Below are 14,262 nucleotides of genomic sequence, written 5' to 3'. Positions count from 1 at the left end.
ATACACTGAAATTTATACTGAAAACTGAGGCGGAGCTTTAATTTCCAATATACTACATGGCAGTTGGATAAAAACCAATCAATTAGTTAATGTTATTTTATCTGTCATGTGATCTTCCATCTTTACTAAGTAACATTTAATTAGTTTATGTTTATTTGTCCTTTACACAATGCTTGGCACAGGAGTGTTGGACATGCACCATGGTTGGTAACTGTCTTAACGGGTGCTAAAAAGTTAAAGTTTACCACATATTATGGTAATAATTAAAGCATATTTTTCTAAAGGAGACAGATACTTGGCAATGCTGGCAGATCCCTGTGGATTCTACCTTTACTAAGTCCAGTACATACTGAATAAAACATAAGGACACTTATTAGCCAGTATATTTTAGATGCCATTGCTTTCTGAATGCTGAGATAAGATAGATCTGTTAGGCCACAGTTTTCAATCTTTGTAATGCAATGCTCGGAAACAACAGCTGAAAATCACAGCGAGGCTACAGCCCCACTTGCGGAAATGCAAATTTTTTTGTTGCAGATTTTGTTGCATTTTTTTTTTAGCCAAAGCCAGGATATATACAGTATTTCCTATATATTTCATTTACATTTGTAGCCATTCTTGGCTTTGGCTCACTAAAACGCAGCAAGGTCTGCAACAAAAAAAGTTGCATTTCCGCAACATGGGGCCTCAGCCTGAAAACCAAGTCAAATTTGGCTGGCTTTTATTGTGGGTGGGTTCACTGCGAAATGTCTGTGCTGACATCCAGTAGCATACCCAAACGTCAACCAGGCAGTCAGAAAATACACCAGCATATTATCTACACTATCTGTACTTCCAGCGTTTGGACTAGGCCAGTGACAGTGACAAGAGGACATCCTCTACGTCTTGAGGAGAGAAAGTTTCACCAGAAACATAGAAGGGGATTCTTCAAAGTAAGAACAGCGAGGCTCTGGAACTCTCTGCCCCAGGAAGTGGTGATGGAGGATTCATTAAACAAGTTCAAAGAGGGCCTGGATTCCTTTCTTGGAGAGAACAATATAACAGGTTATGGACTCTAGATTTTAAGGACACGTTGATCCAGGGTTTTTATACTGACTGCCAGATTTGGAGTTGGGAAGGAATTTTTTCCCCTGAAATAGGGCAATTGGCATGAGCCTCATGGGTTTTTTTTTTGCCTTCACCTGGATCAACACTGTAGGGGATTGTAGGGTTACAGGTTGGACTTGATGGACTGATGTCTTTATCCAACCTCATCTACTATGTAACTATGACTATATAACGTATGTGTTATTTGTGATAATTAGGCTAAAACCACACACTGCAGAAAATCAACTAAAAAATTGTTCACTGAAGGGAAAAATATCCCAAAGTAGGAACTAACAATATAATAAAACTTCACCTTTATTATAACTCAATTAAAATAGTCTTAAAGGTTAAACAATGTATTTAATAGACCACTCCAAAAAAGAATATGGCCAGTGCCAATACTTTACCCCAGGTTAAACCTGAGCACAGATACCTAGGGGAGAATAGGAAGGGGACTGATGTTCTTATATTGTCCCTATCAACAGAACCCTATCTCCCTATAATTCACACACAAAATTATGCTCAGGCTACTAAACTGGCCAAAAGAGATATTGTATCACCGGACCCGTTAAATAACTCAGGCAGACGTGCACACCCACTTCCTGAGGCCACTAGCCTAACGCCAAGCCAACAGGGGGTGCAGGAGGACAATGAATCTACCACAGGTCAGATATAGTTTTAGCCTGAAGAGCCCTTGCATAGCTAGCTCCCATTCATAGCCCTAACTAAAAAATTGTGCGGAAGATAAAGCAGTGGAAACTCAATTAAAAATATTAAGTAAAATTCCTTGTGTTTTCACTATTTTTCCACTGAGTTTTTAAGTTTTTTCTTCCCCACCCGATATAAGTATATGAGAAAAATGCAGAGTTTCCGCAGATAGCTGAACAGCTGACAGGATTAAAGTGTGAAGTACGGTATATACTCAGCGCTTAGTTTAGGGAGTCACCAATTATGCAACAAGGAAATGTTAATAGGGGTTGGGATGTACAAAAGTAAATTTAAATACAACAGAGGAAGCCTTAAATTCTATGCCAATGAATCAGGAATGAGGAAACGATTACTTCATAAACCAGTTTTTAATTCCTAAATTTCCTTACTTTCAGACTGACAGACAATTCTGTTAAAATTTACCTCAGTAGGTGTTAGAAGGTGATGTGTTCTTGTTAATATTTGTCATTCGAGTGCTAAACTTCTCTCAGCAGGACATATATATTGATCTGCACAAATCAACCTTTGGACATGAAATTCCTTTCTTTCTGCCATCTTATTTACACGCTTTCTACATGGAAAGTTTTTCAACCACAAGAGTACTAGCCAAAAATCAGAACAGAAACCATATGTACAGTAATAATTGATATAATAATCTAGTAATTGAGCTGACAAACGTGATCTAGGAATACCTGACATACAGAAGAATCATCTCCCTAAACACGTGCCTTCAGGTTTGACTGATGTCCCCCCTCTCGTGCTACATAATTTCCAGCCAGTTCCAAGAATGGTCGGTCATTTACATGCAGCATGGGACACTTTTATTGCTCTATTCATAAGTTATACCTTTGTCATGCACATGCATGGAAATTATTCTACAGTAAACATATTAACCACATCAATGACTGGATGTTGATGGAAACTGTGAAAAACTAACGGCAGATTTCATAATCAAAATGCTTCAGTAACCAAAAACATTATGGTCGTACGGTTTTATATCTTTAGGTCAATATTTTCCAACCAGCCAGGGATTTGTGAGTGTTATGTCATGGAACGGAGTCGGCTTAAGACAAGTGGTGATACTGGTGACAACCAACTTAATATAAACTTAGTAAAGGAGTTCCTTTGTGACTAACAATACTTAGTGTGTGTTGAACCGCTCAGGTAGATACTTGGTAGCAGTGAAGGAGACAGACAGAAACTGGATCACACTCAAGTCTGGTGTTTATTCGGTTGCTGGTGCATAAACAAATTGCCTTTACAAAGACACGAACCAAAACAAAACTTTGGATGAGAACTACAAAAATCATTCCCTTGTCTATACAAGAGCTTGGCTGCCAGACTCCAGCTCGGTTCTTCACACAGTGGTGGCACATAATTACCTTAATGAATGTTCAGACAACACAGGTCAGCTTCCTCAGGGTAAGTTCTCACAGAGTTTTTTTGGTCAGGATTTTGAGGCCGTAACTGCCTCAAAATCCTGACCAAAAAGACATGGCTCCTATTAATTTCAATGGGAGCCAGTCAGTTCTTTTTTCCAGGTGTCGGTTTGTTCCCGGCTCCCAGAAAAAGAAGCGAGGTTCTCATCCTTTCAGGCGCATTTGCCTCGCGACATCCGCCTGAAGAAACTCCCTCCCGACTAGGCCCATTCATTTGGACCTAATCCGGAGCGGAGTGCGCGACGGGATCCCGATGCAGTGTATCGGCATCCAGTCGCAGCTACCCGGCCTCCGAAAAACCCTGTGTGAACTTAACCTCAGACACAACCTACTGTATATCAGACCTTATCTAGTCACCTGACCTCCCTGCTGTGGGTTTTTACCACATACCCTTTAACTGCCTGGCTGGAAGATACCTGTTCTCCCAAACCACACCCTTCACTTTCTCACAACTGATATACTTTTGTTGAAAAATACTGTATAAATAGTACATCTTAAGGCTTTAAGCTGATGTTATGCAGCAGCTTTAATTTCAATTCAAGTGAATAGGGGCTATTCACATGACAATGTAATAGACTATCAAAATATATGTCTACTACTGTAATGAATGGGGGATCTAAATGATCGTTCCCTTTGGTGCGAGACAGCTGTGAAAAATGGACGCTGTACATTTGCATCTTGGTCTTGGCTGCAGCTTCCTAGGAGGGGCATTAGCCTCACTCAGTTTTCAAGATTTCTTGACCTCAGGAGACTGGTGCAGCAGAGATTCGAGAAGTGTTAGCATTCTAAAATATTTAATTACTGACAGTAATTAAACTAAGCACTACCCAATATAACTAAAGAACCTATCAGACATGTTCGGTGAGAAACGATTCCTTTGGCATAATGCCCAGTAAAAGAAGGAAATTCATTTGAAGGACAGATATTATTATTCCAAAATTGAGCAATCCTAATTTTTATCAAAGAAAACTGTCATAAACCCTAGTATACACCTAATGTATGTTGACATTAGGTGAGGAATACACATAAAACAAGATCCAGAACATGAATATAAATGTAATTGGATGGGATTTCAGATGGGACTTACTTCCTTGGAATTCATGTAGTATTTTCAACTTATCAGACAGTTTTCTAAAAAATTAAAATAGAAACTTTAAGGGTTATTCCCATCTCCGGGATCATTTTTAAACTCAGAGCTTAAGCTAACTGAAGTGCTTTACGCAATACATTGCTCCATCTATTTTACTCTATATGTCAGATTAGGGCTGGGCAATTAATCTAAAAATAACTGAAGTTGAGAGTCAGCTCAATTAATCATTGGGAACTTGCTCACATTGATTATTTTAATTATTTTGCATCCTTCCCATCCTGCCTGACACTGCTATTGGCTAAATTATATGTACTGTATGCTATCCAGTCAGGATTGCTGATATGTGAATAACAAAAAACAACATTCTGTTGTATGACATGGTATATAAATAGTGGGGGTGTCATATAAAAAGGTGAATTTCCTAAAATAATTGTTAATAATCTGAATCGAATACAATGTTCAATGAAACGTGATTTTGTCCAGTTCTGTCAGATACAGCTGAAATCCCCCTCAGTGTTTACAGCTCTTTGCCTAGATTTCAGACCACCTCTGCTATCCAGTGCCAGAGGCTGGGCTGGTGACACTGGTCCCTGTTCCCTGCTACCTTAACCCATTTATGCTGGAGGTTATATTTTTCGGTTCCAATAATGGAATTCTAGGCATAAATGGGTTAATTATTTTCTCTTCCCTGTGACTGATAGCTAATATAGTTGTCCATGATCTTGTCAAAGTCATAAGAGCTAGGAGCAAAGCGGTGGCTCAGTGGTTAGCACTGCAGCCTCGCAGTGCTGGAGTCCTGGGTTTGAATTTTGCCAAGGACATTATCTGCAAGTATTTTGTATGTTCTTCCCGTGTTTTTGTGGATTTCCTCCCATACTCCAAAGACGTACTGGTAGGGAAAAATGTAGGTTGTGAGCCCTATATAAGTCATAAGAACTAGAACAGTTCTGATGACGTTGTTATCTTTGTATATAACTCCAAAGATATCAGTGTTGCAACAACCATAATGTTCATCTTGTGAGCCAAGTGCTGGCCTGAACTGTAGATCACTCAGGCTACTAACCTGTACATCACATCATGCCTACCAACTTGTCATTGAAAATAGAAGGGAGAGAAAATTAGAAACCCCTTTAGGTTAAGGCCACATGTAGTGAAATACAGCTTAAAAAAATGCTGTGGAAAAAATACTTTTCCATTCTTCCCTCCCCCAAATAAATCCTTGGGAAAAGTCTTTTACATGTAATATTAACATGCCGCGGTTTTTGAATAAGCTGTATTTTCCTGCAGCATTTTCTTCCCCAATGTAGGGATGACATTAAATAAAATTCCCATTTTTTCTAGGACTGTAAAATGTGGTGTTTTTTTTTTACACTGCATTTCTGATACACTCAAAAATACTGCGGCTCTGCAATGGTGGCCTTAACCCTAAACCGAAAAGAAGTTTGTCAGCACTTTAGTAGAACAATAAGTTCTGGCCATCTGAAAAGTTGCTGTTAATTGGGGATGGGGATAATTTCAAAGGTTAGTACAGGATGTTCAGGCTATCGCTCCATCAGGGGGAACTTGAATCATGGAGGTCTCATCAGTCTGACCCCAACTGATGAACTTATCCTCTATTATATTAGAGATTGATACAACCCCTTTAACTTTATTGTAATAAATATTTTTTTTAATAAATAAAATACTTTCTGTGATTTATATACTTGAGTAAGACTGATCCACTGGAACCATATGTATTAACCCTGATTAAAATCGGAACAGCATTTGCTTGTGATAAATGACTTCCCTGAACAATACCGAAGAGAGGCTGGTATACTAAGGTGTCAAGGTGTCTCATAGAATAAAACTAAGATTTTAAGGGCAATATCTGTGTCACTGCTTGAGTTAGCTGAAGTTCAGGTTATTGTTGGGGATATTAGGTCCCATTCACACAGTTTTTTGGTGCTGATTTTGACGCTGAATCTGCGTCAGAATCCATGTGGAAAAAAAGACTCTTGTTGACTTCAATGGGTTCCTTTTTCCGTTAGTGGAAAAAAACCTAGCAGAACCCATAGAACTCTATGAGGAGGCTTTTTTCTGACACAGGTTCAATGCCAAAATCCTCACCAAGAAATTCTGTGTGAATGGACCCTCAAGGTAACTAGTGATGAATACCAGGAATCAATGGGTTTAATTAAGAATATCTTGCAAAACACAGAGATTTATATTTATTTTTATATACAGTAAGCACCACAATAAAGGTTCAGTCTTTTTGTCCACATTGCTATTATAATCAAATAAGATGCTTGTCAAAATTTGTCTTATGTCTAAGCTGGTAGGTTGAGACTAGCTACACAGAAAGTAGGAAGAGATCTCTATAACTTTTTAATCCATTCAAAAACATCCCATAGCCATGCAGTAAAGTACTTAGGTTGTAACAGAAAGCTGTATTAGCCTCAGCATTAAACTAAGTCTCTTTTTCTCCTTCTTCACCTCACTGTTTGGCTCACTCATCCCCCTCCCCTCTCCATTGACATGTATAATATCAGTCCCTCTTGAGTCTTATTAGCAGGGCGAGCAGGGAGACAGACTAATAAGAGGAGAAAGAAGCATTTTTCTCTGACAAGTTATATTACATATTCTCATAACCGCTTGTACTATGGATTTATTCAAAGTTTGCTGAAACTCAGTGCCATTTCAAGAAAGCATACTGTATCCCCAGTTACCATAAATCTCTTATAAAATACAGGTTATTTAAATGTCTTGGGATTTCTCAAATACAGTAAGCATTCCTATTTACATTACAATCTGTTTATTATATGAGCTTTGGGTGTGTAGTAAAACAGTGAAACACATACAGTATTGTTTTAATTACATAAGAAAGATGCCAGTGTGTAATAAGCCGCCTGTTCTATTAAATGTTGAGGGTGGAGTGTTTTTGTTTTTTTTTTAGCCTCAAAGATATATTGGCTGTTAGTGAAAACTGCAGTGGTGTACCTCATATTAAATGTCACTATCGAAAAGTATTCACTGCCCATTCTGTGTAAATCATAATTCTCTTTGATTTCAATGTGGTCATGTAATTGTAGTAGTCTTTCCACAAAGGTATGTATCACATATTTCATAACTCAATACAAAAACCATGAAACCAAATGCCAAGCAGCAGGTACCTGACTATATATAAAGCACTAACAGCCTGTTCTTATGCAGATTTAATGAAATATAGATTGTGTTCTGAGCTAGAACAAAGGTTCTCTATTTAGCAATAGTGGTGTTCTGGATCTGTGGCATTGAATACTATCATTATAAAGAGAGTAATGACAGGCCTTGTCATTTAGGCTCTGTTCACACTTCATAGCCTCCTCTTTCACACAAGACATGATGATAATGGAAGATCTACTTTGATACAAATAATAAATCTCAATGACTTGAATACAAGTTGAAAATCAAAACATAAGATAGGCACTCTTTTTCTATAAAGAAAGGTTATCCCAATCTGAAGGTGGTGCCAGAAGATAACCGGAAATTGCGTCACAATTTGTTGTAGAATACGTCAGCACACTGGTTGATTTATCCAAAAAACTTTATTCCAACATATTAGTAAAAAGACTTGTTCACACAGCAAAAAGGTTAGTAGATACTAACTAGCTAGTAGATACTAGTATACCAGCCATTTTTCCATCATCCTACCCAAACTAACCTTTTTGCTGTGTGAACAAGTTTTTTTTACTAATATATTGGAATAAACATTTTTGGATAAATCCCACTGGAGTATTGAATACAAGTTAAAGCTAGTTTCGCATCTGTGTTGAAGTTTCTGTAAAATCTGTTGCATCTTTTGATACAATCAGCAACAAGATGCAACAAAAAAAATGCAGCTTTTCCGCAAAGTGAGGCCTCAACCTTAGGCCGGGGCCCCGCATTGAGAAAACGCAGCATTTTACAGTACCTGCTGCGTATTGTAAAACACAGTGGGTTTTGCCCACAATTGTGGCATTTAAGCCACATGGGGCCCCGGACTTAATAACACAACTTGTGAAAATATAAACATGTCTATACCTTCACAATAAAATAAGCAAGTTAGCTAAGTCTAGTTACTCTAGAGAGCACCTGTAACATAGAGGAAACCTTAACGTATAACTGTAAGACTTTGTTTGTGAACTACATTTAATGTGCATGAGCCAGGAAAGCTTCAAACATTTGCACTGAACATTCCCATAGGGACCTCTTAGATCTTCATGAGTCCTTTTAACATATGACAGACTGGAATGCAATTTTTATTTGGTGTACGGACTAGCCTAGTACAATAAGCTATTCCATACAGAGGCATATAGTACTGGAGACAAAAAGGTGTATACTGCATAGCATATGGTATATATATACATCCATATATTGCTGTGAATATTTATAAAATAATCAAAATTCTATTCAATTAATTGTTGTGAAACTGATGACATTGAATATTTCAATTATTCTCTAGCCATGTCATCCTGTCTCACACTACCATTGGCTAAAGGATATGTACTCAATCCAATCAAACTGGAAAATGTCTCTCCAATAACTTTTCATTGGTTTTATTGTCTTCTGCGATATATATATATTTAGGTACATTTCAGTTCTCCATCAGATGTATACAGTGATACAGTGGGAAATTAGGAAATGTACAATATACCTCCAACAGAAGGCAATACAAAAGTGCAAACAGAGCCCAAGTTGTGTTTCTAAATTAAATCAGAAAATAAATTACAATATTACTACTTCATAATGTAAATGTCCTTAACAAGTTAGTCAGCCGCTGTTCACTCTGGTGTCAAGATTTCTGTTTTTAAAACACTGTGATGCATGTGATAGATCCTTTTTTAACGCCCTCTGTGGCATAAACGCTGCAGCAAAAAATGTGATATTTTACAATTACGCTGGGTTCACACAAGCGCTTGAGTTCCGTTTTCAGGTTTCCATCTTCTGCAGACAGAAGACACCGTGAGCGCCAGTGAGCGTTTTGTGCTCTCCGCGACGAAACCGTTTTTTTTATCCGACTTTGTGTCCGGTTAAAAAAAAACAAAAAAACGGTTTCGCCGTGGAGAGCACAAAACACTCACGGCCGGACACTTTTCAAACCGATTCAAATGAATGGGTTTGAAGAATGACTGCAGGTTTCCGTCTCTCGTCTAGTTTCTGGCAGGAAACGGTAAGATGCAAAATGGAGACCTGGAGCGCAGATGTGAACAAACTCTTTCTGCAAAGTAGATGGGATTCTATCAAATGTCATCCACACATTGTAGAAAAATATGCGCTGTTGTTTTTTTGGAAATCTCAGCATGTCAATTATACCTTCGGAAATGCTGGTGGTTTATCTATAGGTATAATTGAAGTAGAAATCTATAAAGGAAAACTCTGCGGATTTTCTGTGAAAAACGCTGCGGGAAAAATCGTGATGTGTTTCCAATTTTTCTTTTTGCTGCAGCCCACTACGTGGGACATTAGCCTTTATGTGCATTTCTTTTTTTTTTTTATTTTAATTTTTTTAGACTATCTCGTTTTGCTGGTCATATACAATGGAAACCAAATGGAATAGAAACAAGGAATGCATCTCTGTATGAACAGCAATTTCTAGTGACTTCAGGGACATTTTGAGGGTCTTGTAGCGACCTCCACATGCTTACATGCTGGTAAGGGGGCGTTCACACTTGCACCCGAGTCTCCGTCCTATTCCCCGGGGAAACTGCATGGAGGACGACATCCCGCGGTCAGTTTTAAAATCCATTCATTTGAATGGGTTTTTAACGCAAACTTACGGTGTCCATATGCAGCCTCTCCACGGGGACACAAAGTCAGACATGCAGGACTTTGTGTCCATCCAAAAAAAAGGTTTCCCTGCGGAGAGGCTGCATACGGACACCCCGACGGTTTGCTTTAAAAACCCATTCAAATGAAAGGGTTTTAAAACTGACCGTTGGGAAGCCGTCCCTATCTAGTTTCCCCGGGAAATATATAATATATATATATATATATATATATATATATATATATATATATATATATAGACACACACATCTATATACAGATGTAGCAGAGAAACCAATGAAAAATAAGTGTAAATCATTTTTCCAATGACTTTTTATTGTTTTTTGTTGTCTTCTGTGATAACACATCACAATGCAGTGGTTTAACCAATTGCAAAAGTTTGGATCTGCAACATCTGTCTATAAATATCTATATATAAATGTATCTATCTACATAAAAAATTATACATTGCAATACAGCAGTGGAATCACATCAAGTTTTTCTCCACAGCGCTTTTCACAGAATGTCAGAAGAGTTTTTCTCTGTGGACTTTCTGCTTTTATTATATCTATGTTGAAACCACCAGCATTTCCATAAACATAATTCACATGCTGCAATTTAAAAAAATGCGAATCTTGAAATTGCAGCATGTCTGCTGCACATTTTTTTAAATGTAGATTGCGAGCCCCACATACAGCTCACAATGTACATTTTACCTATCAGTATGTCCTTTTTGGACTATGGGATGGAAATCCATGCAAACACGGGGAGAACATACAAACTCCTTGCAGATGTTTTTTTTGCCCTTGGTGGGATTTGAACACCAGGACTCCAGCGCTACAAGGCTGCAGTGCTAAACACTGAGCCACCATGTGGCCCCTGCTGCACATTTTTTTCTGCAATGTGTGGCTGGGCCACGGTCTGAAGGGGTTTTCCAGCTCAAAATTGATTTTTCATATTCATAACCCATCCACATAATAAGTCATCTGTATGTGATCTGTGGGGGTCTGAGACCTGGACCATGCACCGATCAGCTGTTGCAGAAGCTGTCTACTTGCAGATCAGCAAGTAAAGAGCCAGAGTGAGCAGTGCCACTCCTATGCAAATGATAGGAACGGCGCTGCACTTCCCCGGAATCACCGCTATGCAGTGGACGAAACTAGTGCGACACTCCTATTACTTTAATAGGATCTATGTGCTGTCTGTCCACTAGCAGTTTTGAGCACCAAAAACAGCAGATCTTTGCGAGACCTGTAGCTACATTATCAGTATGCAAAATAGATTTGAAGCAGGAAAATCCCTTTAAGTTATGAGGAAGTCTAAATCTATATCTTTGTTTCTACTATTGATCTATTTGTCCATGTAGCTGCCTCATATCTATCTATCTATCTATCTATCTATCTATCTATCCTGCCTACTGCGATAGCATAGCTATCTGCTTGTCTACTATCTAGCTAACATCTATCTAATACATGCATGTGAAATAAATCCATTTAAACTTTTTTGCACCAGGAGTGCTGCCTCTTTTTCTAGTTTTATCTACATAGGAGCCTTTATACCTGGATTCTTCTGGCTTGTACCCTTATTAAGAAGGAGTGCTGCAGATGATTTTGTATTAGACAGCCATCTGTCTCACATCTATTGATCTATTTGTGTCCTATCTATCTGATTTCTACCTATCTAATACCTACAGTACCTATATATCTACATCCAAAAGAAAAAGGTAGCACTCCAAAGTTACTCCAAAAGCAGTGGTGTTATTTTATTCCATGGTATAGCAATGTTTCAGCTCACAGAAGCCTTTATCAAATGTCTGTCTATCTATCTATCTATCTATCTATCTATCTATCTATCTATCTATCTCCTATCTATCTATCTATCTATCTATCTATCATCTATATATCTCCTATCTATTATCTATCTATCCATTTATGTATCTGCTATATAATATCCATTAAACTCCCTCATATCTACCAATCTGTGTGTCTACCATGTGTCTTATAACTATTTAATCTCTCTCTATCATAAATCTATCTACAGTATCAATGTGTCTCACATACATAGATCCCTGCATCTCACCTGTATCAATCCAATCTCTACCTACAGTATCTATGTATGTGACATACAGGGATCTACATGTGTATTTTTGGGAATCCTCCATGCCATCTCTGTGATGTGTGGCACCAGTAAGCCTCCCTCTTCCATCTACACCTTCCCCCAGGCCCCTGCTAGGTGCCACATGTAGACTAGACGGTGGTCTGGTCCTTGGTAACCATATCATCACATGGACAGTAGGACTACTCCTCTGCACCACCATTAACATTCTCCAACACGTCCTGCCTGCCAATGCAGGAGCACAGCAATGCATTGTTAGCAGCATCTCCAGGTACATGATAGGAAGCCACCATAATACAGGCGACGGGCTAAAGACTGCTAAAGAAAAGCCCCCTCCTCTGCCATAGCTTTAGCGCTGACTGCAAATAGCGGCTACCTGGGGATTATGTGAGGCACAGTACGGATTATTGACGCAGCACACTGACCTAGTACCACGGCCACCACGGTGGTGATGAGCAGCCAGTTGTTCTTCAGGATCCTTTTACAGTCGCAGCCTTTCTTCTTCCCCATGTCTGTAGACGATGCGTATGGAGGTGACACTGCAGAGCTATCAGTGCGCTCCTATGAGGAGGCAGCCTGTGTGACTGCGGCAGGGAGCTCGGAGGTGGCTGCTGCTGCTGCTGCTGGCGGGAAGGGCAGTCTCCCGTGTGTGAAGGCTGCAGTCCGCAGGCTGGACTGAAAATGACGAATACCTGTGGGCACTACCTCACATCTGCCACATGAAACTGCCCATTCTGCCGGTGCCTCCCTCCTGCCAGCCCTCCTTGCTTGGGCCACCTCCTTATCCTTCTGATAAATGGGCATTGTTCCTTGTCCCGCCTTGCTGTTTACTTGACTAATGGTGAATCACTGTCGTTTGCTCATCTCTTCTTCAGTTACATTGTCATCATTGAGCTCCTCCTGTTCTCAGGTGACAGTGCCCAAATAGGTGCCCACATAGGGTTGGGTGCACAGGGTTGTGAAATGCAAGACAATAGAAAAAACAAAATACATGTAGGCACACATAGGTTGTTGCGGAGCCTATCTTCAGTCAGACAACTAGAACTGGATCCAAAAAGAAAGGGAAGCTTTTTTTATAGCTATCTGTTGGATTCCATTTTGGATTTTACCAATGCATGCTACTATGGACAAATAGAATTTATCAGTATGTCAGAAATGACAGAAAAATTGTTAATATTGGTTAGAAACATTCCTCAAGAGACATGCACCATGGCAGTGAAAGATATGCGACATTGTAACATTTATCTGAAACATAGGACACATGGACAAATGATGCCTCAAATGGTGAATCTCAGTAGTTGCGCCAAATTTATTACGTACTAGCACCAATTCTTGCCACAAAATAATATCGATTATGAAAATCAAGTTGAGACATGGGAAAGAGAATTGCATTCAGCATGCAAGGGAAGGAGGAGGGGTGGACAGTCTGCCATTGTCTAGTCAATGTCTCATACTGTATAACTCTGAATTTCATTCATATCCATATATATATATATATATATATATATATATATATATATATATATATCTGAGTAGTAAAGAACACCTCCTCTGATAGTATAGCGCTGCACACAGTACTGTCAGAAGGGCGTTCCCAGCTAGACTGTCAGGAACACCCTTCTGACGGTGAAGAGCTATCAGTAATTGTACCGATAGCTCCTCCCCCAGGGCATATAACGGGGAAGCCAACAGTGTACTGAATTCAACGCACTGTCGGCTTTCGCTTGGTATATAAAACTGTATGTGCCCAAGGACATGAAAGGTCCTATTTAAAGACTCCATGCGCATCTACTGAATAAATAAATTAACAGCACTAGGACAAGTCTGACCTTAAAGGGATTCTATCGTTGAGAAACCTCATTTTTAACTAAGCATATATTTGCATAGCCATTAGAAAGGCTATTCCAGGCATACCTTTAATTTGTTAATCCTCTCAGCCATTTTTGAATTAGTCCGCTTGGTTTGATATGCTACTTAGCCAACAAGGTGCACTCTGGAAGTTCACTGAGCACTGTATGCTGGGAGGCTGATGAGTCATCATCAGCAGCCTTCCCTGGCTCT

The 14,262-nt window shown here is 39.1% G+C and overlaps 1 protein-coding gene across 1 annotated transcript in view; it reads right to left on the bottom strand.

The window, feature by feature from the left end:
- The window catches only part of SLC1A1 (solute carrier family 1 member 1), a 42,743-nt gene extending 29,690 nt beyond the window's left edge, over positions 1-13,053 (bottom strand). The window contains exon 1 of the mRNA XM_075279048.1: positions 12,627-13,053. Within this exon, the coding sequence (XP_075135149.1) occupies positions 12,627-12,711 (85 nt within the window). The 5' untranslated portion in view covers positions 12,712-13,053. The remainder of the gene's footprint in view (positions 1-12,626) is intronic.
- Between the last annotated feature and the right edge of the window lie 1,209 nt (positions 13,054-14,262).

The sequence above is a fragment of the Leptodactylus fuscus genome, chromosome 1 (assembly GCF_031893055.1).
Source record: "Leptodactylus fuscus isolate aLepFus1 chromosome 1, aLepFus1.hap2, whole genome shotgun sequence".
Classification (NCBI taxonomy): domain Eukaryota; kingdom Metazoa; phylum Chordata; class Amphibia; order Anura; family Leptodactylidae; genus Leptodactylus; species Leptodactylus fuscus.
The sequence above is the reverse complement of the archived record's forward strand: the minus strand, read 5'-3'. Positions and strand labels throughout refer to the sequence as shown.